The 23,622-nt window shown below is 54.2% G+C and overlaps 11 protein-coding genes across 11 annotated transcripts; 4 read left to right on the top strand and 7 right to left on the bottom strand.

Moving 5' to 3' along the window:
• Positions 1-318: 318 nt before the first annotated feature.
• On the bottom strand, positions 319-1,976 carry N7474_000661 (threonine aspartase 1; the record flags this gene model as incomplete). The annotated part of the gene is made up of 5 exons (XM_057192076.1): positions 319-426; positions 488-597; positions 659-1,552; positions 1,606-1,805; positions 1,870-1,976. 5 exons carry the CDS (start codon positions 1,974-1,976, stop codon positions 319-321), a joined length of 1,419 nt encoding a protein of 472 aa, XP_057057029.1.
• A 696-nt stretch (positions 1,977-2,672) lies between these two features.
• Positions 2,673-4,171, top strand: N7474_000660 (actin-related protein 3; the record flags this gene model as incomplete). The annotated part of the gene is made up of 3 exons (XM_057192075.1): positions 2,673-2,707; positions 2,794-3,214; positions 3,275-4,171. 3 exons carry the CDS (start codon positions 2,673-2,675, stop codon positions 4,169-4,171), a joined length of 1,353 nt encoding a protein of 450 aa, XP_057057028.1.
• A 441-nt stretch (positions 4,172-4,612) lies between these two features.
• N7474_000659 (tRNA (uracil(54)-C(5))-methyltransferase) lies at positions 4,613-6,226 on the bottom strand (the record flags this gene model as incomplete). Its single annotated transcript, XM_057192074.1, has 1 exon — positions 4,613-6,226. One exon carries the CDS (start codon positions 6,224-6,226, stop codon positions 4,613-4,615), a length of 1,614 nt encoding a protein of 537 aa, XP_057057027.1.
• Positions 6,227-6,519: 293 nt separating this feature from the next.
• N7474_000658 (mitochondrial 37S ribosomal protein uS5m) lies at positions 6,520-7,790 on the top strand (the record flags this gene model as incomplete). The annotated part of the gene is made up of 2 exons (XM_057192073.1): positions 6,520-7,516; positions 7,573-7,790. The coding sequence occupies 2 exons, from the start codon at positions 6,520-6,522 to the stop codon at positions 7,788-7,790; spliced, it is 1,215 nt and encodes a 404-aa protein (XP_057057026.1).
• Positions 7,791-8,208: 418 nt separating this feature from the next.
• Positions 8,209-8,860, bottom strand: N7474_000657 (DASH complex subunit DAD3 family protein; the record flags this gene model as incomplete). The annotated part of the gene is made up of 2 exons (XM_057192072.1): positions 8,209-8,472; positions 8,636-8,860. 2 exons carry the CDS (start codon positions 8,858-8,860, stop codon positions 8,209-8,211), a joined length of 489 nt encoding a protein of 162 aa, XP_057057025.1.
• Positions 8,861-9,439: 579 nt separating this feature from the next.
• On the bottom strand, positions 9,440-11,440 carry N7474_000656 (putative serine/threonine protein kinase (Nrc-2); the record flags this gene model as incomplete). The annotated part of the gene is made up of 2 exons (XM_057192071.1): positions 9,440-10,476; positions 10,534-11,440. The coding sequence occupies 2 exons, from the start codon at positions 11,438-11,440 to the stop codon at positions 9,440-9,442; spliced, it is 1,944 nt and encodes a 647-aa protein (XP_057057024.1).
• Positions 11,441-13,081: 1,641 nt separating this feature from the next.
• Positions 13,082-14,836, bottom strand: N7474_000655 (uncharacterized protein; the record flags this gene model as incomplete). Its single annotated transcript, XM_057192070.1, has 1 exon — positions 13,082-14,836. One exon carries the CDS (start codon positions 14,834-14,836, stop codon positions 13,082-13,084), a length of 1,755 nt encoding a protein of 584 aa, XP_057057023.1.
• A 490-nt stretch (positions 14,837-15,326) lies between these two features.
• On the bottom strand, positions 15,327-17,093 carry N7474_000654 (uncharacterized protein; the record flags this gene model as incomplete). The annotated part of the gene is made up of 1 exon (XM_057192069.1): positions 15,327-17,093. One exon carries the CDS (start codon positions 17,091-17,093, stop codon positions 15,327-15,329), a length of 1,767 nt encoding a protein of 588 aa, XP_057057022.1.
• A 1,309-nt stretch (positions 17,094-18,402) lies between these two features.
• N7474_000653 (uncharacterized protein) lies at positions 18,403-21,317 on the top strand (the record flags this gene model as incomplete). The annotated part of the gene is made up of 5 exons (XM_057192068.1): positions 18,403-18,772; positions 18,924-19,075; positions 19,130-19,384; positions 19,441-20,094; positions 20,145-21,317. The coding sequence occupies 5 exons, from the start codon at positions 18,403-18,405 to the stop codon at positions 21,315-21,317; spliced, it is 2,604 nt and encodes an 867-aa protein (XP_057057021.1).
• Positions 21,318-21,601: 284 nt separating this feature from the next.
• On the top strand, positions 21,602-22,547 carry N7474_000652 (putative TFIID and and SAGA complex TAF10 subunit; the record flags this gene model as incomplete). Its single annotated transcript, XM_057192067.1, has 2 exons — positions 21,602-22,003; positions 22,104-22,547. The coding sequence occupies 2 exons, from the start codon at positions 21,602-21,604 to the stop codon at positions 22,545-22,547; spliced, it is 846 nt and encodes a 281-aa protein (XP_057057020.1).
• A 498-nt stretch (positions 22,548-23,045) lies between these two features.
• N7474_000651 (mitochondrial 37S ribosomal uS19m domain-containing protein) lies at positions 23,046-23,563 on the bottom strand (the record flags this gene model as incomplete). Its single annotated transcript, XM_057192066.1, has 3 exons — positions 23,046-23,088; positions 23,172-23,467; positions 23,531-23,563. 3 exons carry the CDS (start codon positions 23,561-23,563, stop codon positions 23,046-23,048), a joined length of 372 nt encoding a protein of 123 aa, XP_057057019.1.
• Between the last annotated feature and the right edge of the window lie 59 nt (positions 23,564-23,622).

Raw genomic sequence — 23,622 nt, 5'->3', positions numbered from 1 at the left:
AGCAACTGGGAAAGGGAAAACAGGATCCTGTTGCGGATCAACCCATGATGACCGAGACGCGCCTTGTCGCTATGCTGGTTGGAAACGCCACCAGAAAATGCAGAATGGGACAGTGTGAAGGAACCAAATGCAAGGGGAAAGGGGTACCACTTTGGTTAGGCAGTGAGAGCGAGAATATCCGCGAAAGAACTTAGCCTTTTAACGCAATAAAAAAACAGCCTTGAAACGACCCATTAAGAGCGTAGTCGAGGCTTGGGGTCCTGACAGGATCATCCACGTTTAGCAGTCAGTCTCCATGACCGGTAAACATGAAACTTACTACTTGTGTCGATACATAGTGCCTCCTTGAGCAACGAGCCCTTTCTGTCTGTTCCGGGACATCACGCAGGAAGGCTTTTCATCCTTGCTGGACATGGAAGCCAGAGCCTGGGATATGTCGTCAGCGAACCAATTCATCAGCCATAGCGTATGTCGTAGAAGAACTTACAAATGAGTCGGTGTTGTGCGCAAAGTAGAGAGCAATGCCGTCCGTGTTGCTCTTGACAGCCATTATACCAATGGCGCCAAAGATGAGGCTCTTGTTAACACCTGGATGGCCTGTATTTGAGTGAGGCAACGAGATTAGCTTCCAAACAAGTAGTGCAACAAAAATGCCCACCTGTAAACTCTGCATTGATCATTGCGCTGATAGCTTCCTCTTCGGTCACAGATTCGAGCCCGCCGGTCTGTCCCATTTTCTGGCTGTAGTAAATCCGGGATGCGCAGGTGCTGGCTGCCAGTGTTGTGGCGATGTGTTCTCCAGTCCCCGAAGTGACCACGGCAACCGCAGTGTGCTCCTGGTCTCTGGGGTCCACCGGGAAGACGTGCGTCCCTATGCCTATCAGTGCTGCAGGGCCTATTCGACCTTGGTGCTTCATTCCAATGCCTCCCGAAGAGGACCCAGCGGCGATATTTCCGCATTGATCGATGGCAATTGCTCCCACGGTGTCTGTGACCATGTCCTCGTCGTTGTTGTCATTTCCAGGCTCAGTGACATGGTCATGCGCACCAGAGCCCGAAGAAGGGCCCCCAGATAGGCTTCGGTCGACAGGAATTGTCCCATCTGCCTCTTGCAGCTTTTGTTCCGGAGACGCCAGTGTTTTCTGGCCATCAAGAAGCCCGTCATTCTGCAGGCTTTCGTTCTCTACCGCCACGGGCTCTAGTTCACGAGTGGAGGCAAGATCAGCCTCGATTGTACTCGACAGGGCGGGAAGAGATGCGCGTGCCAAGCGGGTGGAAATGGGAGTCACTGGACGACGATGCCAGGGATCGGCGGGGCGAGTTTCTTGGTGTTGACGCTCGAAACGGTCGACGTCCTTGCACCAAGACCTCCACCGCTCCATGGATGCGGGCGTGATTAAGACCTCGTCCGGAACGATCACCAGGCCATGATCCCAGGCAAAGTCCTTGGCACCCTCTCCAACAAGGAAATTGGGCGGCACCCTCTGCATGCCCAGTGGCTTATGGGCATGTTCTAAAATCTTCCGGGCCAGCATGATTGGATTCTTGACATCTGCAAGCCGACAAATCAGCCAGGGAAGAAGAAGCGGTTATCATCAAACTTACTGGGGACGGCTCCAACGGCACCGCTGCGGCCCCAGTGGTCGACGATGGTGGCGTCACATTCAACACCTCCCTTGATGTTCAAGTTGCTGCCATATCCAGCATTCGTGATCGGGGCATCTTCAAGAACCATGATGGCCACTTCGACAGCGTCAACGGCTGTGCCGCCATTTCTCAGGAACGCCATCGCAGCTTTGGCGGCACTGAGACCGTGTCAGTACCCAGAAGTAAAAAAAAAAAAATTTGTAGAAAAATTGCGCGACTTACTTTTCACAGGCCTTGAGGTGCTTCCTCTCATTTTCGACACTATGAAAGCCCGCCCCGGCATGGATGAAGATGGCACAGATCTTGTCCTTTTCCTGGACACTGGCCATGGTGGAGATGTTGGGAGTCAGACGTGTAGAGTTGTAGTTAAAGAGAAGTGGGTGGATGAGGGAAATGAAAGCGCTCTTGAGCGAGCACACGGTAAGAGTTGAGAGATGGACGAGCAGTCACTGAGAATGCAGCATCGTAATCGGTACGGATAGATCTCTGAATGCTGTGGACCAGCCAACTTCTCATCGGCGATTCGTACAGCGCCTCTGGGGGTTTTGAATAACAATAACAGCAAAAACGAGTGTGGGAAGCCAGACTCAGCCGACCAAAAGAATAGAAGAAGAATAGGATAGGGAAGAGAGGGTGGTGCAGGAAGTGGGAGAAGGTGAGAAAATCAGAAAGAGAGTGTGTCGTGTAGGAAGAAGAAAGTCGCGCCTGCCATGCTGGGGATTGTTTGTAGCAAACGCGGTCAATACTAGGCAGGAGCACACCGTTTTGATAGAAAGATCCCGTCTCATACTCTTTCGAGGCACATGACGTGGGTGAGACCAGCTGCCTTACTTAAGCCATTTGCTGCCCATCATTCACCCCCCGCCTTGTCTGCCTATCTTGTCTCTCTCTGCTTCATGCCACGCCGGGCACACACCCCGATCAATTGATTTCGTCTGCCAATCCGATCTAAGTCTTCGTGGCCCTCTCGACTGCGACTGCTCCCAATTGTCGCTGACCGCCACCCCCCCTCTCCCCAACCCGCCATGGCGTCCCAAACACCAGCCGTTGTCATGGACAAGTAGGTGGAGCTGCTGAACACATCGCCCACGTGGGATTACAAGATGCTAACGTGTTTGATTCTGCAGCGGCACTGGCTATTCGAAGCTCGGTAGGTGTCGCAGACCTGCTTACTCGCACCCAGGCTGACCATGGTGTGTTCACGTTAGGATTCGCCGGCAACGACTCCCCTTCCTTCGTATTTCCGACCGCAATTGCCACCAAGGCCGGTGCTGGAAGCGCTGGAAGCTCCGGAAGCCGGCCGGCAGTTGGGAACAAGCCGTCGTTCCTGTCCAGCGGCGGCGGGGCCAGCTCGCACCTGTCCGGGAAGCGTGGTACCGAGGACCTGGACTTCTTTATTGGCGATGAGGCCCTGGCTGCGGGCAGTGGCCCTGGGTATGGCGTCAACTATCCCATCCGGCATGGACAGATTGAGAACTGGGACTATATGGAGCGGTTCTGGTCGAACTCCATCTTCAAGTACCTGCGTGTTGAGCCGGAGGATCACTACTTCTTGCTCACGGAGCCGGTAAGATACCTTTATCTTTCCCATTCACTATTCAGACACTGATACTCACGGCCCCGGTAGCCGCTGAACCCCCCGGAGAACCGTGAAAACACCGCCGAAATCATGTTCGAATCGTTCAACTGCGCCGGTCTTTACATTGCCGTGCAAGCAGTACTGGCCCTTGCCGCATCGTGGACCTCCTCCAAGGTAACCGACCGCTCACTGACCGGAACCGTGATCGACTCGGGTGACGGCGTCACGCACGTTATCCCCGTCGCCGAGGGCTACGTCATTGGATCTTCGATCAAGAGCATACCCGTTGCCGGCCGAGACATCACCTATTTCGTGCAGAGCCTGCTGCGGGATCGCGGCGAGCCAGACAGCAGCTTGAAAACGGCCGAGAAGGTAAAGGAGGAGTACTGCTACGTGAGCCCGGATATCGTCAAGGAGTTTGCGCGCTACGACCGCGAGCCAGATCGCTTCCTGAAACACACCGTCACCTCGCCCAACGGACGCAGCGTCTCCATCGACGTCGGTTACGAACGCTTCCTGGCTCCTGAGATCTTTTTCAACCCCGAAATCTACTCATCCGACTTCCTGACCCCGCTGCCTACCGTCGTCGACGGCGTCATCCAGTCCTCGCCCATTGACGTCCGGCGAGGCCTCTACAAGAACATTGTGTTGTCTGGTGGTTCCACCCTCTACAAGGACTTTGGCCGCCGTCTCCAGCGCGACATCCGACACCTGGTCGATGCTCGTATCCGTGCCTCCGAGGCTCGCAGCGGTGGTGCCAAGAGTGGTGGTCTGGATGTGGCCGTTGTCACGCACAAGCGCCAGCGCCACGGCCCCTGGTTCGGAGGCAGCCTGTTGGGCCAGACGCCTGAATTCCGGAGTTACTGCCACACCAAGGCTGAGTACGATGAGATCGGTCCCAGCATCGTGCGGAGATTCGCGCTGCTCGGTGGCCCGGGAACGTAGAGGAGGATCACCCCTAAGACTTTTGCCAGCCTGTGTAGCCCGCTCTCTGTTCATAGCCAATAGTTTATTTCTTTCCGTGTGCTTTGTCGTCTCCGTGCTTCATGGTCGTTCTAAAATGGTTCGGTACTGTCTCAGCGTTTTGTATCGAGGTTCCAGGTAGATATCTATATGGAACTTGGTGTTAGTTCTACGCTATTCTGCACTAAATAAATGGTAGGAAATTGTATATTCAACCTGGGATTTTCCTATTGGGACAAAATCCTACATGATCCTTGGATATATATTTTTCATATCTACAGTACAGAAATCCAACCCACCCAATGCATTGCTTTTATATTTCCGTTTCCACCACAGATAACGCCCGAGACAATGCAAACTTTAGTTCAAATACACTATGTCGAAGATAACAGAAGCAAAGGTATACAAGCCCAGGCACATAGATCAACTCGACTCCGCAGCAGCACCAGCAGCAGCAGCAGCGAGATTCAAAATCGCCACGCCCTCGACATGTCCTGTCTGCGGGAAGAAGTCAAAGCCACGAATACTCTCAATCTCATAGCGCACCCCGGTCTTCTGGTCACCCTGGACCATGACCGCGACGTCCCGAGCCTGCGTGTGGACATTGCAGCTAACGTAGACAACGCGACGCGGCCCAAACGCAAGAAGCTGGCGGAGGAAGTCATCGGAGCAGCCCTTGCGCGGCGGGTCGATGACCAGCAGAGTCTGAAGAGCCGGGTAGGGCACATCCTTGAAGAGGACGGCGGCGTCGGCGGCGGCGAAGCCGGTGTTGGGGAGGGCGTTGGCACGGGCGTTTTCGCGCGCGGAGGCGATGGAGTCGCCTGCGACATCGACGCCTAGGCTGGACTTGAAGAGTGGGGAGAGTGTGATCGTGAAGAGACCCGAGCCGGAGTAGGCGTCCAGGAGGTATTTAATTGGGCGGGGATCGTCTTCGTTGCCTGGCGGGAGGGCTTGCGAGCGGATGTACTCGGTGAAGCCCGAGAGAATTGAGTTGTTGTTTTGAAAGAAGGCACCGGCTTTGTTGGTGAAGATGTAGTCGTCGACATACTCTACCGAGGTGGCATTGTTGTCTGTAATGCAGCGCTTTTCCTCAACGTAGGTGTCGTGCTCGATGCGGATGACATCGCCTGTATCTGGGCCTGAAGCTTCATTTGTGGGTTGTGTCTCGGCGTCTGCCCCTTTAGAAGCGTCTTCCTTGGGGACTCGTGTAGTCGACTCCCGCATCAGGAGAGTCGCGCCCTTCTTGAAAGAGCGGATGGTCTCGGCGACTCGCTTCCGTTCACTCTTGAGCCCGCGTCGAACAATATCTGTGCCCAGTGGGCAGTCCTCAATGTCCATATCCGCGCGTCGGTTCTTGTATGTGAATCCAATGGGAGGCACCTGGACCTCAGCGGTTTCGTCGTCCTGCTTCTTGCCCTTGGGGCTACCTTTTTCAAAATGCGGCGTGAGCTTGGTACGGTATCCATATTTGATGGGCGACGGGAACGTCTCTCCAATAGCAGGAACCAACTCGGGGATCAAGCCTGAGAAATTGGCGTAGGCCTTTTCCACAATGCGCCGCTTGTGAGCGAGCTGATCCTCGTACGACATCATCTGGAGCTGGCAGCCGGAACACTTTCCAAAATAGCCACAGCCAATAAGGCTATCATTCCGCTGAGGTCCAGCATCAATCACCCGGATAAAGTCTGTGATGCTGTAGGACAGCGCCGGGAAATGCCTGACCACTTTGACTCGAGCCGTATCCCCCGGGACGGTGAATGGTACCACAAAAACATGGTCTGCATTCTCAGATAGGGCGAGCCCGTCGCCCGTCGAGGATAGCTCGGATATCTTGACATCGATCTCGGTGAATGTCTCGGGGAGGACGGGCTCTGATGTGGTGTCGTCGTTGGATTCGTCTTCTACGGGCCGGCTTTGCTTGAGAAGGCGATCGATGTCGGCCTGGAGGACTTCGTCAAAGCCATTGCTCTTGTTGCGCTGGACCTTGGCCTTCTTGCGCCTCTTGCCGTCGAACTGCTTCCTTGGAGGGTTCGGCATTGTGGTGGGAGGAACTGGCGCACTGCTTGGAGGAGGGAATGTCGAGATCGGGCGCAGTTGCACTCGAGAAAAAGAGCAACGAGCAGCAAGACGCCAGACAGACGGACGCAGCGCAAACATGTACAAGTTGGAGAAATTATTCCGTCGCAACAAAATTAATCGAGAATGACCAAGAGCATCTGCGCCGCCTCGGATTGGCTCGTGGCTCACCGCCCGCGGCAAGAAATTCACCTTGGTGTTTTCGCTCTCTTCCATCTTTCCCCTGTTCAGCAGACAGCCTGGCCATTCTCACCATGAGTCTCGCCCGGCCAGCACGATGTCTGTTCTGCAGCTTCTCGCGGATAGCACCATCCAGCACGCGAGTGCCTCGACGCCAATTCCACCCGACGCCGGCGCCGCTCGTGAACCGGAAACCCAAGTTCCCCAATATCAAGGCAGAGCTGAAGCCCGATGAATTTAAGCACTTCACCGAGGAGGAAAAGGCTCAGCTAGCGAAGGAATACTCTCCTGCCCAGATGGCCGCGATTGAGGCTGGCGAGAAGGCCATCGACCCCAAGGACCTGGCCGAGCAGGGCAAGTCACGCGACGACCCCATGAAGTTCAAATACTTGGATGACTTCTCTGTCGTCGAGCCGGGCATTGACCGACACCTCCGGGCCCCGAAGGAGAATTCAGAGTACAACCCCAAGTTCCGGACGGAGGACGACTTCGTCGAGGACTTTGGCCGCTTCGTCGCCAATATGCCGGACAACGCGTCCGGGGCCGATTTCATGCGGTTTGCCGAATCGCTGCGGCTGACGGAGGGCAAGGAGAGCAGTGAGCTGGATCCACACAGCGCGCTGGTGCCTGATCTGTTCGGGCCCGGCGAGACCATCTCCGAACCCCGGACGGAGGAGCGCAAGTCTGCAGCCGAGAAGGGCGAGAAGGAGCGCTCGTTGCAGGCGGAGGAAATGACGGAGGGTCTGAAGCGCCTGCTTCTCGCTACGGGCTACACCGAACGCCAAATCATGGATCTTCGCACCAAAACCCTCGTCTCCCACCACGTCGTTAACCAGACCCGTTTGGGTAAGGTCCGCCGCCACTACCGTCTGTCCATTGCTGGCAACGGCAACGGCCTGCTAGGCATCGGCGAGGCCAAGTCTGAGGAGTCCAGTGATGCAAAGACTCAATCGCGCTACCGTGCCATCCGCAACATGCAACCCATCTCCCGTTACGAGAACCGCACTATCTTCGGCGATGTCAAGGGCAAGTCTGGTGCTGTGGAGGTGCAGTTAATGCACCGTCCTCCAGGTTTGTCTCTCTTCTCTTTCCTTACTGTTTATGCCATCACTAACACACTTGAACAGGCTTCGGTCTCCGCGTCCAGTACCTCATCTACGAAATGTGCCGTGCCGCCGGCATCTCCGACTTGTCGGCGCGGTTGGGTCGATCCCGAAACCAGATGAACACGGTCAAGGCCGCGTACCAGGCACTCATGGCTCAGCGCGACCCGGAGGAAATTGCCCGTGCACGCGGCAAGAAGCTCGTCGACGTGCGTAAGGTATACTACGCCGGGAAGGTGTAGGCTTGTCCAGTCTGGCCATCTGGCATGTATATAAATGCCCTCCATCCCTCTCTTTCTCTTCTTTTTCGTCATATGTGTTCTCTTGCATGTACTTGTACTTTTATCTGTTGCAATATGAAAAGCCAATACAGCCCTGGAGGACTTTCATCACTTGGAAGGTATCCAATGTCTCGCAATGCGTACTGAATGCCTAGGTAACTGCACGAGCGTCATATATCTGCTGTCGAGTTTCGGAGAAGATCTAAGTCGACAAATTTGCCATATCAAGCTGTCAGAGACCTACACTACCTCAACAAGCAGACAAACCGTAACAATAACAAAGAAAGAAGTCCATTGGGTATAGTTATCATCAGTTATGTACGCCAACCCCCTAGTCCGCCCAACCATAAACATAAACACTCAAAACGAAACAAAATAATCACTGAAATGTCACATCCTCATCCCCATCATGCCGGTACTCCTGATCCTGAAATTCGGTGTGATCCTGTTCTCCTCCTCCCCGCTGTTGCTGTTGCTGCTGTTGCTCCACATTCTCATTCCAGATCTGCTGCTGTAGAACAATGCTATATACACTCGCCTTGAGCAGAGTGCACACGGTGGCGGTCTTGCGCTCGAGGAGGCGGAGACCGTCGAGTGTTAGGGAGGAGGGGGAGCCGGCGAGGATGCCTAGTTTGTCGGAGAGCTGGATTTGTTGAAAGAAGACAGCGTTAGCATTTGTATTGGAGCAGATCTCAGATTTCAAAGGAAGTAGAAGGTAGAGAGAGATTGGTGTGGGGTTGAAAAAAAAGTAGTAGGGTGGTCCAGAAGGAAAGAAACACCAAAAAGGATCAAATCAGTTCACTCACCTGGTTCACATTCCCCAGCAGCCGTGTATACTCATCCAGCACCTCCTGCTCCAGGTCAGAGACAAGATTGTCAGAGCCTAGCAGGGGATTATTGGAGCGGTGGTGCGAGGCGTCTGGGTCGTGGATGGAGTGCAGGGACGAGGATTGTGGGAGCGGGGGTGAGGTCGAGGGTTCCTCGACGAAGGTATCGAGGGTGTCGCCGTCGTCGGGGGCGAAGGCAGACATTCTTTTTTATTTGGAAGTGCTGCGGCTTTTGTTTGGGAAGTCGGGGAGAAGAAGTGACGTTTGTCAGGAACGCGTGGGAAATAGGGTGGGGGTAAACATAGAGGACCTGTGAGTCTCCCGCCAACCACTAATTCTCAACTACAATCATCCGTAATAAAGAAAATGGAAGGATAAATAGATTCGACACAAAGCTAGTACAGTGCCATGCAAATAACAGAGAAAAGCACGCCCGCAAGCATAAAGAAAAAAAAAAAAAAAGGTAAAATCCCGTAACGCCGCCCGCTGCAACAGAACAGAAAGAGCAGAGGTATTTTTCACACAACATCATAGGAATGCAAAGACAACTCAGCGGGGAATCCAAATAAGATGAGGCGGAATTGACGCAAAAAGAAACGATAGGAGATGTGAAGGTGGGAGATGGCAACAAAGAGACCAAAAGAAGAATAAAGACCACTGCAATAGATCCAGTAACAGACAACCAAGAAAGACAGCGCTCCGTACACCCGGCAAGCATTGAAATTGAACGATCCAAATAGAGTCGTCAAGGGGGCATCATGATCATCAATTGAGCCGATGCTTTTACATGTCTCCCTCGTGGTGGAGAGTGACGCTGTTGAACTCCTCAAACGGGTCGTTCAGCTCGCCATTCGGAGTCACCATACCCGAATCCAGCGGCACGCCCTTCATCTTGGTCGTGTTGGTGCCACCAATATCCACGCTGCCACTCTCCTTGACATTGCGGAAGTTGACTGTATCTGTGCCGGCGCGGCCCTGATGCGGGATCATAGGCGGCTTCATGTGACGAATAAGTGCCCACTGGGTCGTTCGGAAGAACGCGTGCGTCTTCACGTCACTGGCTCCGGCACGGGCGCCGAGACGCTTGGTCTCGTCCTTGATCAGCAGCTTGCGAATCAGGGACTTGCATAGCGCGGAGGTTTGTTGCGTGTTGGAGTTATCGGGGAATGACACCTCGTCCCGCAAGATGCTCGCGAACGTGGCATTTCGGTTCTTGCCCTTGAAGGGCGTGGTGCCATACAGCATCTCGTAGATCAAGATACCCAGCGTCCACCAATCGACAGCGCTGGTGTGGCCGCAGCCCTTGATCACTTCGGGTGCGATATACTCTTCCGTGCCGACGAACGAATTCGTACGGAAGTCGGCAATGCAGGACTTGGTGTCAATGGTGGGCAGAGAGGTAGTCGAGTTACCGCCGCCGTTTCGTGCCGGGATCATGGTCGGTGCTCCTCCAGGTCCGGATTGTTTTGAGAGATCGAAGTCTGAAAGCATGATATGGCCGGACTGGTGAAGGAGAATGTTCTCCGGCTTCAAGTCACGATAGATGAATCCCATGAGATGGAGGTACTCCAACGCAGCCGTAACCTCGGCAGCGTAGAATCGGGCCGCGTCCTCGGAGATAGATTTTCCAGGGCGAGTTTGCAGGGTTCTGAAGAACTCGCCGCCACTGCAGTACTCCATACAGAGATACAGATAATCCTCTGATTGGAAGGAGTGGTAGAGGGTGACGATGAATGGGTGATTGCTCGTAGCCAGAATTTCTTGTTCGGCTAAAGCACGCTTGATCTTGTTGCGTTTAATCATTTCCTTCTTGCTCAGGACTAATTAGAAGTTAGTGTCTGACTTCTGCGGCAGTAATCATAAGAGAAAGAACCCACCCTTCATGGCATAGAGACGGCTCGACTTCTTCTCGCGCACCAGGTAAACTTTCCCAACATCACCCTTGCCGATCAACTTGATCTTATCAAAACTGGCGGGCCCCACTTCGACATTGCGGACTTTGATAGAATTTGAGCTGTAGGTTCGACGGAACGAGAGACTGCTGAGCTCGCTTCCGAGGTTACTTTCCGACGCGGCAGAAGGAATCGCCGAGACGGCGGCGGTCTTTTCACTCCTCGAAGCAGCCAGGCTGACCTTGGGGATGGGACCCGGATGTTCCACGAGAGGCTCCTTGCCCATGTCAGCCGTCTGAGGCCGCCCGTCGCCCTGACCACTGATGAACATGCCCTGGGCATTGGGAGCCGACGCTACACGGCGCAGTTTCCGTGCTAGTTCCTCCTTGTTGGCGGTGGTGGCCTGCTCCACCGCCGAGACCCCGTCGACCTGCAACTCGGGTGTATCGGGAGGTGAGGAAGGGACAGAGCCCTCATTCCGGTGTCGCAACGCCGGCTGGCCCTGGTGAGCAAAGTATGGGTTCGCTGTGGCGGTCGGCGAGACACCATCGTCCAGAGGGTTGCCCTCGCTAGCGACCGTTGTTGAGCGGTTGCGGCCAATGCCAGGAAGGAAACGAGATTGCCGGAAAGCCGACTTGGACTCCAGTTTGGACGGACTGGCGGTATGGCCTTCCTTTTCGCGTTCCCGTTCATGACTGCTACCGGGGCTGTTGGCGGGAGAATGGCTGCTGGAACTGTTGATGCGAAAGAAGTTCTTGATTCTTGTCGGCAGATGGCCCGATTCGGCGGAGTGTTTGCGGGACGGCAGGGATAGGCCCGGAAAATTCCCGCGCTTCTCGTTCGTCTTGTCGCTCGTCATCGCTGGGGGACTCGAGGCGAATAACTGGGTCATGGTCGGCAGGATTGATGTCGAATCACTCGCAGGATAAAAAGAGGCACCACACGAAGATCCCAAACGAAGGACACAAAAAAATACAAGGGAGGAGGCGGTGGCTTTTGCAACGAATGGCGAGAGGGGGGTCCAGGCTAAAGTGCAGCGGACACGGTGCAAGCGGGGGGATTGACACGCAGAGACGAAAGTCTGGTAATGAGAGCAGTCCACCCAAAAGAATGGCAGAACAGAGACCACAAGGGCTGCACTCATAAGTAGGACGACATGTCAGATCAGGCGATCAGTTGCAGAGAAAGAGAAGCGATGGTCACTGTACGAGGCAAAAGAGAAGTGGAAGGGAAGAGAGTGGAGAAGGACGACGTGGAGGCAGGCAAATTAGTCATCCGGTATTTGCCTGCAATGATGAGGGATTCTAGCATTACTATTATTCTTCCACGGGTCTAGAGTGAAATTCATTCGCAGTGTGTTCTCCTACGGTCTGATTTGGAGGGGAGAAGTATTATCCCCTGTGCCATCAGAATCCTTACAGAATAAAATCGGCGGTGGCGAACGTATTTCGCCATCGCCATCCATGGATCTGACAAGGGGGCAGGCCCGGTCAGGTGACGGGGCTTATCGATAAACTTCAATGTTCCTAACAGGTATAGACAACAAAACAATAATCATCAAACAGTCCCCGGGGGGGGGGAGGTTCTCTAACATGCCACTTGTAGCGGAGCGGCCGATCCGTCACCAATGAAGGGCCATTCTCTCGGCCAATGAAAGAAAAATAAGAAAGAACGCGTATGTTCTTCGTGAACCTCTCAGAGCAACGCCCACTCGGTTTCTGTCCGTCCATTTCGTCCATCTCTAGAGTCTCGCCTCCACCGGGATTCACTCATGGGACCAGACACCGGGGCAGGCATACACATGCACCTTGCTCTCCCCTACAACAGCGGACGCCGTGTGAGCCCTGCTCCCGGGTTGGGCAAGGAACGACGCCAACATGTGGAGCCCACCGGTTCGGATGCGCGGGCTTGAAGATCCATCCAAGCTGAAGCTAGGGCGATTGATAGGAGTCCAGCGAATCGAGTATTTATCGTCTTCGAAGTCGCGCACCGGGTTCGTAGCAGTGCTGGCCCGATATCAGTAGATAGCTCCTTCATGCGTTGGCGAAGCAAATCCATTCTCACCTGGGCTCGACCTGCTCCACGTTCTCCCCATTTTCGGGGCTGCTCTTGTTCATCTCATCTGCTTCGTCTATGGTGTCATGCTCGCCGTCGCTGTCGCTACTCTCCAAGTCACTGCCAACCTATGTTAGTCTCTCCCTGGTGCAATGACGGGGATATCCATTCTCACCTGAGTACCTCCTCATCATCGCCATCCCCAACTTCCACCTCATATTCACCACATCCGACGTCCACCTCATCGGCTTCACTAGCGTCGTCTGATTCACCGATGTCGAAATAACCATCAAGGTCACTGCCAACCCATGTTAGTTGTTCCGATGCAATGGCGGAGCAGACGGATCCTCACCTGAACTCCTCAGCCCCCTCGTCTTCAAGATTGTCATCTTCTGGCTCATCCATTTCAATTGACTGGTAGATGCTGCAACTCTCAAAGTCAGGATGGCTGTCGGGTGACGTTGACGTGATGGACTTACTAGTTCGAGTCTGCAAAACTCTCAGGGCCAGTCGTTGTCGGCAACACATCGCCCGGATCGCTCGCCGTCTCCTCGTTTTCGTTCTCACGAATAGAGGACAGGATAGTACTGCCAAAGTTCCGAGGCACGGTATTACTCCAGTTGACAGGTGCATCAGCTACCTGGGAAACAAATCCCTCATCCTCGGGGAAGTTCATGTTCATAACATCCTCATTCGTGCCGTCCTCGTCCTCGACATGGAAATCATCCGCAGAGCCGTGAGATGTTACCAACCATGGTCTGCTACCTAGCTCCATGGAATTCATTTGTTCCTGAGACTGCAGCTCTGTGCCAACAGGGACAGCAATATTTTGATTCCCATAAGCCCCAGAAAAGACTCCGGTGGTGCCAAGCGCAGAACCAGGCTGAACCCCAGTGGTGCCAGACAAGATTTCAGAGGATGGCCCGGCGGTTGATTCCTGCTCATTGCCAATAATCTCGAGCGGTTCAGGCTCAAACTGCAACCATGTGGCCATCTCATCGAACTGTCCTCGGTCTCGGACATGCTGCAATCGAAGTGCGGTGAAATTCCAATCCCTTCCTGCACCTGGGTCTATCGCCTGCTGCCGATCCATGGAAGCTACGGTGACATGGGCTCGATTGAAGCCCCGAAAGGCATACCGACTCATTGTGTGAATCAGATCCGGTGTATAGTGCCGCACGCACTGCAATATCAGCCTGTGTTGATTGTCTTGCCAGGTCGGCTGAAGCGCCACTCCATGCTGCTGTGCCAGTTGAGTGGTGTCGGTAAACATCGTGGCCTGAAGCAGGTTGGGGTTGACATAGCTTGCTGCCGTTCCCGCCTGCTGGGGTGTGGTGAAGCTGGTCGCATTGGCTGTCATTGGTGCCCAATTGTCCCATGAATGGTTTTGAGCACTTAGTCCTTGACCAGGTACTTGAGGCCAATCAGTCCAAGGGTCGCCACCAACTTCAGGGAGAGGAGCCATGTATGCGGCACCATTTGTTTGTGCGGCAACCTGTGACATTGTTCGAAAAGGGATGGGGTTCACGCCAAGCATCTCTGAGGGTGTCAAAGCAGATTGCGACAGGCTTTGTGTCTGTGAGGTAACAATGATTGGAGACTGCACTGGCGTGGTGGTGCTCAGAGTGGGAGGGGGAAGTATCTGTGTCTGCATTGGCACGAACTCAGGTGCATACGGTCCCAAGTATTCCAGATGAATTCCATGTTCAGTTACACCCGCAGACTGGAAATGTTCGTCAGCGCTCTCCGTGGCCGTTGAGGGTTGGCCCTGCCAGTTCTCAGGCAGACTGCGATCAAGAGGCGGGATGCTGTTGGGCTGCATTGGAACAATTCTGCCCCCGGCAGTGACTCGCTGGTGCCGTGGAGACGAATGTTCTCGCAGAAAACGCGCAAACCCCGCGTCAGTTGCGACAAGTGCTGTCTTGGAGGAGGGCTTTTTGTCGGCGGCCTTCGGTCGGCGGCGCGGCTTTGACTCAGGTGTCGCGGTCTGATGCGGTCGCGACGACTTGGCTGCTTTGCCTGACGACTGGTTCGAAGGACTTTCAGAGAGAACTGGCTTCTTGCTTTGTTTCGGGCCTAACAGCCCACCTGGATGCACATGGTCAGCCACGCCATTGTTTCTCCTGCGAGAGCAGTGAGGGCGGTAATCCAGCTTGCACAGGATGTCATGCAACCGATCATCAGAACCTTTGTTCAGGTTCTCATGATTTGCAAGGAATGCTCTCTTGCACATGAATCCCAAGGCTCGGGATACCCGTGGGCGTTTTGATATTGGTATTGACCCACACGAGTGCAAGACGGTGAAGGAGCACGCGTTGGGGCCATGAAAGAAACACTTACAGTCTCTCGCTTGTTTGATCCAGTTGCAGTGGCTTGTTGTTGAATCCTGGCGCAAAGCCAACAGTGTTGGGATGGCATACTTCATGCTTGTGAGTGAGGACTTACTAGTCAAGAGAAAAGAAAGAGTTGGGTTTGGTAGGGACGATTGTGAAGGTGGCAGGAAGGAACGGTGGAAAGATGGGAGGAAAGGAAGGAAGAGAGGAAGAGAGAGGCTGAGGAAGGAAGGTAAACAACAAGATGTCCGGCAAGCACCACCGCCAGTTTCCCGCATGACCTCGATTGTACCTCGATTAGGGCTAAGATGGATATCACGATATCAAGTGAAATGTCCGTCATTCATTGACCTCTCACTAACCCTATTATACACCAAATATTCCATCAGATCAGATACTATCTCGCACTTTGACTGGCGTCAGGCCACTATGGATCCTCCATTCCTCATCATTCTCCTCATCAAAAGCAGAGGTGGTCTGTGGCTGGCCCGTTGAGTCAACGTTCTCGATTTCCTTGCTCTGCTGGCCCATCTCCCAGCTTCCGAGCCGCTCATGGCCCTGGACGACAACTCCACCGGCCGTGATTTCGTCATTCGCATGTTCATCGGCCGCTTTTGAGGTGCCCCAAATGGGGTGGCGGAAGGTGACGTCCGTATCGCTGGCCAGCTTGCTGGTACCCTTGAAGCCTCCCAGACTCGATCTCTGGGCGCCCTCTCTGCGCTTGCGGAAACGCACACTACAAACAAGCAGGCCGATCACCGCCAGTAGACCGATAGCCACCAGCGTGACGACCGCACCGATCACGCCAGCCACGGCGGGAGCCATGCGTTTCTTCTGCGTCGAGTCCTTGTCGCCCAGAACACCCTTGCAAAAGACAGACTCCGACTGGCACAGGTTACACCAGTCCTCGGTGGAGGACAGAGCAAACGTCTCGATCTCCTGGCGGAACTCGTTGTAAGGAATGAAGTCCCGGCTCGGGCCGTGTCCGAAGAGCGGATAGGACTGCCACGCGGTGTCGTTGCTGGTGCCATTGTGCAGGAAGAACCGCACATACAGGCTATCACTGCTCGGATATGATGGGACGAGGCTGTCGTCGAAGCTGTACAGCTCAAAGACGAGTGACCCGCCCCGAACAGGCCGAGAGTAGAAGTTGGGTTGTTGCTCGGCTGCCAGTCCCAGCAGAGACGCTAGAGCAACGGCCGGTTTGTCGCCGCCGAACAGCATGGTCATCTTCTGCTGGCTACCCTGGCTTTGGACGTTGGCATCGAATGCATCCAAGATGCTCGAAGCCAGTGTCTGACCGGCAATGGGCGTCACGTTGGATTGCATTTCAGACGATGAAGAGGTTTGGCTGTTCGTGGCCCAGATGTATTGGTCTGCCAGCCACCGTGCAAGCGCGATGTCTCCCACATTGATGGCTTCCATCAGAGTGTCGTTGTGCACAGACTCGTACTCGAGGAACTCGCTAATCTCCACGGCATTCGGGTACGAGGCGGCGTTTATATCGTATGCCACAGAGAGAGCCTTTTCCCACATATTCATATAAAACGGTGCGAACCACTCTGTTAGTTCGAACGCCTCAGCGGTATGCAGGTATTCGTTGTCTGAAGCGTGGTGCATGGGACACTTCGCCTGACCAGCCAGTGTCAAAGAGTGCGGATCCTCCTTATCCATTGTGACGATTAGCGGATACTGATATCCATTGAGCGGGTACGTGGACTGAGACCCATTGGACAGTTGCGACGTCAGATCAGAGTATAGCAAATCCAACGATTGACCAAGCGGTGGGTAGAGACCCTGCATGAAGGCCTGGGCGGATGCAAGGACGAATGGCTCAGCCGTAGAGAAGGCGTTAACTTCCAGGGAGTCCAAAATATTCGGGGCGATATTTTGGATGCCCGTTCCTGCAGTATTGACCATTCCATCTTCCACATATCGAGCACGGAAGGCGGAGCCTGCAGTGTAGAGTGCGCTGGCGCCGTACTCGGTCAGGACTTGTGCTCTGGGCGACGCCAGTATCTTGGGGGTGCTGTCTCCGTAGAGCGTGTAGGAGAAGACTCCCCATATTTTCTCGGAATAGTCCTGCGCTGCAGCCAATGCAGATACCTGTAGGATCAAGGCTGCGGGGGTGATGAAGGAGGGCCGATTCGTCAACATGGCGGTGGTTTAAACCATTAGATAGGAATTTGGTCTAGGCGACAGAGTTGAATATCGATGCTGGCGGCACGAGAGGTGAACTATTGGTATACTAACTACAGAGAATTTATGCGGGAACAGCACGTAATAAGGGAAAGCCAGGCTCAAGGAGTCAAGCGCAGACCCCTGGAAAACATGATTGGGAAGAGTGACTGGGAAAAATTCCATGGATACACCTTTGGGTACCCCGAAAACGGAAACATACGGGCGCTTCCATTGGTGAATCTAGATCTCGAGGTGATAATCGCTCTTGAGAGCTTCAGTTTAGGGTTTAGGCTTTCGGCAACTTCGGAGCAGACGGCAAGCCTCTTGACGACATATAAATGAAGCTCAATCAATTTCATACTATCCGTGAATAAATGCAGAAACCTATTCTCCTGGTAAATATCAAAGGCTAGACTAGTAGAACTGCCACAGGACAGGAAATCAAAGAGTCCATGTGCCTGGCCATGCCCTGCTCGAGGGAGAATTGATTGAATCCAGATGTGAGGAGTAAACCTTGGTTCTCAGATGAAAGAATGACAGCTCGTGCAAAGCAAAAGTAACATTCCTGAAGCCAGGGCTGCTTTGAGTGGAAACTTGGTCGTGGATCACGGGTCGATGACGCGCACAAATGATCCGCCGTATAGATAGGGCTCGGGTAGGGGTCACGAAGCTGTGGTGGATCCCACCATACTACACGAGTAGATTATTGGCAGGTTTCAAGAACTGAGTCTCTTACAAGTATTAGCAGTTCTGCACAGAACAAGAAAACCCGGGGTGCTCGATTGCCAAATGCGGCAGTACACGTTGTGCCTGAGGCAGCAACATGTAGCGAAGATGCTATTACTCCATGTACCATTACATCTGCTTGAGGAATGTATGTATACACCAGTAATCTGTAGATTACTGGAGAACAAAGGATGGGCACATTGTCAATGGCTGGTGCTCTTGACTTGAGGATGATTGAATTGGATCGATCCACTTGCTATATGTATCCGCACGAAGCCAACACTTTCTTGGTATTTATAAAGGGGAGCATGGACTGTAATCACAGTATCTCAAACCGTACAAGGCTTTAAATACTTCGGTGGGTTTGGCAATATTCAATGTGTCTTGACTTTGCAAGGAAGTGCGGTGTTCATAGTACCTGAGATATACTTGTAGGGAAATGGTGAAAGTCCACAACAGAAAATGCGTATGATACCCCCTTTTGTTTACTTTTCTCACATTTCCCCAACAGCAATCACCCCAACCACTCCCCTCTTTTTCACACTCATCCACCATCACTATGATTCCTCAGCCTTTTACCAGCATGCGCCGACCTCGTCTCTGGACGGACCACAAAGCTCCACCGCTTCCCGGCAGAACCTCTTACTTCCTCCCACCGCCCTCCTCACCGCCTGACGGAACTCCCGCCAATCACAGCATGTGTCCCCGTCGCCGCAAGAGGCGGGACTCACCGCCTGCTCCCCCCCAAACCCCCAAGTCCGAGCCCTACGAACGTGCCCTTATTTCCTTTTCAGACCCAGCAGACTGGTACAACTTCCCTCCCCAGCGCGTCTTTTCTCCTGACCCCCCGATGGTCGAGACTCGAGGCTCGAGGCCATCTATTGATGGCCAGGAAAACCTGCCAACCTCTTTTGAGGACCACGATCACGGTAAGTTCTCGCGCCCGACCGAGTTTCTTCTTTTGTCGCTGCAAGCTCGGTCGGATTATCTCCATGCTTCAACTATCCCCCTCCAGCTGCCTGCACGTGTTTCTTGACGATTTTATGAACGTTGCTGTCTAACATTGCCCTTGCTCGGCAGCCGATCAAAAGCCTGCTCGCCCTCTCGAGGACGACGACCATGGCGCCGCCTCGCCGGCCAAAAAGCGCCGGATTGACTCGGGACCCGACGACCAAGTCGCAACCTCGGAACACGAAGCCGTGACTGACCACCAGGCTGCTGCCAACACTCTGGTAAGAGAATTTGTGACTGCTGTAGGTGACCGAGATATTGACTCCCTACAACAGCCCGAAAATGGACCAGGTCAGCTCGAGGCCTCTCCCGGTGCGGCTGCAGATCAGATCTCTAGCTCAAACATCAGTCCCGACGTGGCGACAATTATCTCAGAAATCATGGATCATACCGAGCGCCAGGAAGAAACCGTCGCGCTGGGCCCGCAGGAAATTCCCTCATCGGGGGACTTCCCTGGAGCCCGAGGGTATGCCTTTCTCAAGGCCAACTCCCACCTGAAAATCCAGAGTCTCCCTATTCTGGACAATCTGGTAAGTCTACGCGACAATAATACGTGTTTGCCCTGGTACTCATTCCAACCTTCTAGTCTACTCAAATCCTCTCCTTCCTCGCCAAAAACACCTACCAAGACCTCGCCGCAATGGTGTCCGAACCGGACTCCGAAAATGGCCAAGCCTACGCGACTATGCGCTCGTTATTCGATCACACCAAGCGTGTGTACACCGTCCGACACTCTTTCCTTCTGCCCTCGGATATCGAGATTACGGATCCCTCTCAAGTGGATATCATTCGGAAGGCCAACATGGCCTCGTTTGTGTCGAGCATCTTCGGATCTCAAGAGGTTGGCTTCCATGAGCTGAATGAGCATTTCCTGGACGTCTTTGTGCCCGAGGGCGGTCGCCTGCTGAAGGTTCAGGGCGCTCTCTATCTCGAACTCAAGACACAGGCGTTCATCTCGGCCATGAACACCAAGGATCGCACTCGAACGGAGCTGCTGTACCAACTTTTCCCCGACGATATGGATCAACGTTTGCTGGCGAGACGTCCGGGCACGCGGCAGTTGGCTCCCAGCGAAGTTGACTTTGTCAACCGCGCTACTTCGCGCCGCGACATTCTTCTCGCCGATGTCAATAACGAAGAAGCATTGCGAGCGTTGCCGGACAAATATCACTGGGAGGACTTCCTTCGCGATCTCAGTTCGTACATTGCGAAGAACTTCGATGCCATAAACACCCAACAGGTTCGTATGGATCATGATCCTACATTGACATAGCCTCTAATCAATCACAGGGAAAGAAAGTCGTGAAAGGCCGCCAGCCTTCGAGCTCCAATGGAGATGCACAAGAGTCTCCAACCTACCAGGGCCAGTTCTCGGCCAATCAGCCAGTGGAGGTCCCCGTGGATAAAAACATGCACAGTGACCTTGTCGCACGTGCTGCTCGCGCAGCCCAGATTGCTCTGCAGGGCCATCGACTTCAGCGCTCCCAGCAGCAACAGCAGCAGCAGACACAGCCCCAAGCCAGTCAGACGTCAGCCCAAATCCAACCCCAGCAGACATCACAGCCTCCCAGCCAGCACGAGAGCCCGTACCTCCAGGGCTACACCGCTGCTCAGCAACCATCACCCGCTTCACAGCACTTCCAGCACAGCCCTACGCCGCCGGGTGGATATCAGCAGCAGCAGCCGTCGAATCAACTGACCTTCCAGCAGAGCCCGTTGCAGGCGAATTTCCAACAGTACCAGCCCAATGCTGCGACGGCCATGCAGGCACGACAGAACGGCATGTCAAACCATGGATACATGCCAGGTATCCCTCACTACACCCAGTCACAGCCTACCCAGGTTCTCTATGAGCGTGCTCGCATGGCCGCATCTGCCAAGTCGTCTCCGGCTAGTCGGAGGACTGGCCTTCCCAGCCAACGTCGCCCTTGGACCATGGATGAGGAGAACGCATTGATGGCTGGACTGGATCGGGTGAAAGGTCCTCACTGGAGTCAGATCCTGGCGATGTTTGGCCCTGGCGGAACGATCAGCGAGGCCCTGAAGGATCGCAACCAGGTGCAACTCAAGGACAAGGCACGCAACCTCAAGCTCTTTTTCCTCAAGAGCGGAATCGAGGTACCGTACTACCTGAAATTTGTCACGGGTGAACTCAAGACTCGTGCGCCTCTTCAGGCCGCCAAGCGGGAGGCCCGTGAACGACAGAAAAAGCAAGGTGAAGAAGACAAGGCCCACGTGGAGGGCATCAAGGGCATGATGGCGCTGGCTGGTGCACACTCCTCGCAGTCCGGGCATGAGATGTCGGCGTCGCCCAGCCTGCCCCCCGACACGAGCAGCCAGGGTGTTTTTGATCAAACGGCCGAACAAAACCTGATGCAGACGCTCAGCCAGGAAGTGCACGGCAGTCAGTATGCGCCGTCGCAGTCGGACCACCTGGATCCCAGTCTGCAGATGGGCCAGTAGTTGATTCCTTTTTTCTTTTTACCCTTTCAGCATGGCGGAGTTTGAAAAATCGGGGGAGTCGAGGATATCCTTGTACCATGGAATTTTCTTTTTTCTTTTTTTTCTTTTATTTCTTTTCTCTTGTTTTACTATGGAGTCTAACCGGGAGAAAAGATACTGTTTCTGTACGAGTACATAGCGATGAAATGAATTATTGATCGAGTAGTTAATGTCCGAGTTGATAACCATTGAAGTTGTAGTTAGGGCCGAGAGTAGTGGGCCGTGCACGCCTTCTTCCGCAGTCGATGAATCGACTGGACCTCGTCGACTGCACTGGCCCCTCAAAGAAACCCAACCAACCATCCTGCAGCCCTAATTGTGAGGCGAAGATTAACGCCATGGCCGATCAGCAGCAACCTCCTCCTTCCTCCTCCAACCCGAACGGCTCCCAGGAACCGACGACCCAGCCCGACTCTGCTGGTCAATCCGACTCTGCCATCAAGCCCGACCCCGACCAGGACGCCACCGAAGACCAAGACATCGATATGGCCGAAACCAAGGCTGCCCAGGACGCAATCCCTGACGGGGAGAACCCGGCCGCCACTATCCCTACTGACGTCGACCCGCTAGCTGCGGCGCCGACGCCGTCCAAGAAGGAGACCAGCCTGCGCGAGTTCCTGGGGAAGATGGATGACTATGCGCCGATCGTACGTTCCCCCCCCTCCTCTCTCTCTCTCTCTCTCCTCTTCGCTTCCCCCTTTCCTCCATCCATTCTTCCTCTCATACTGACGCTGATGACAATCCCAGATCCCTGACGCGGTAACAGCGCACTACCTCACCCTAGCAGGCCTCCCACCACCAGGCAACGGACCCAACCAGACCCCACCACACCTGGCACGTCTCCTCGCGCTGGCAACCCAGAAATTCGTCTCCGACATCGCCGCAGACTCGTACCAGTTCGCCCGCATCCGCGCCTCCAACAGCTCCTCCGCCAGTAACCCGATGGGCAGTCTCAACGCCGCCTCGGGCCTAGGCGGTCCCTCCGGCGCGCCGGCGACGGGTGGTGCCGCTGGCGGCGAGGGCGGCAAGGGTAATAAAGGCAATACGCACCTGGGGATTCAGCGCGCTGGGTTTGGAGGTGGTGGGTCTGGCGGTTCGGGGCAGGGACGCACCGTGCTCACAATGGAGGATTTGGGGATGGCTGTTTCGGAGTACGGGGTTAGTGTTAAGAGAGGGGAGTTCTACCGGTGAAAAGAGGATAGGATAGATGCTAGTATCTTGGATTGGCGTTTTTTATTCTGGTGGATGGTGGTCTCGGCTGGTTGCTTTCTTTCTGGCGTACATATCGGATATCCTATAGGCGGCCCTGGATTTTACTTTCTTTTTTTTTTCTATCTGTATCCTGCAATGAGGGCTAGGATGGTATTAGAAATGGAGTTTTCTATCTTTCTTTTAGATCTCGAAGATCCTAGATCTGGTAGGACATGTAGTTATGGTATGCAATCAAATCCATTGTAAACTCCATCCCACAAGTAGCTAATGTGACAAGGAACCAGTGATGTATATCTGTACACAGCAATGAAAAAAAGACAAAAGAAAGAAAGTGGCTTCTTCCAGCTCAAGCATGGCACTGTCATACCCCAACTTATCCGCGTCTCGATGTTATCTGGCGCAACTGATGGGCACCATTCGCAAGGCAGCGACAAAAGCGGAAAGAGTAGCGAGAAGAAGTAACACCCATGCGCTGGACTATTTGTTCTTGGACTGCTTGTACGTAAAGCGTTTCCGGGTCCTGCAACCGAGCCAAGTCAGTCATGATCCAGAGCCACCCAACTAGAGCCTCCGACGGGGAGAAAGGAAAGGGCGAGGACATACGCAACATATTCACCCAGCTTCCGCCCAACCATCTCCTCCGTAATCAGAACTTCTTGGTACGTCTTGCCATTGTGCACGGCGAAGCGGATGCCCACGAAGTTGGGCAGGATGGTTGCGCCGCGCTTCTGCGTGCGGATTGGGGGCGTGTTTGGTGGTGGGGGTAGGGTGCGCGGGAGAGGGAGCCTAGTATTCAGCATTCGGTGGTTAGTTTGTTGTCTCTGGTGTGTCTGGATCGAAGCGTTGAAGGTGAGATGGGGATCTTGGTGTCGGGTGGACGTACGGGACGATGTTCGGGCCTGGTCGGAGGGTTAGCAATGGGGTTCTCTTGAGGATAATCAGAAAGCCTGACCTTTCCAGACTGATCGCCCCAGCAGGGCGCGCGTGGGAAACATGGTGCCTGGTTGAAGTGGGAAAGTTGACGGCCTATGTCTCTCTGCCCCAAGATCGAGGA

The sequence above is a fragment of the Penicillium riverlandense genome (genome assembly GCF_028828495.1).
Source record: "Penicillium riverlandense strain IBT 135883 chromosome Unknown utg000001l_segment0_segment0, whole genome shotgun sequence".
NCBI classification, from domain to species: Eukaryota; Fungi; Ascomycota; class Eurotiomycetes; order Eurotiales; family Aspergillaceae; genus Penicillium; species Penicillium riverlandense.
Note: the sequence above shows the minus strand (reverse complement) of the source record. Positions and strands in the feature narration are given on the sequence as shown.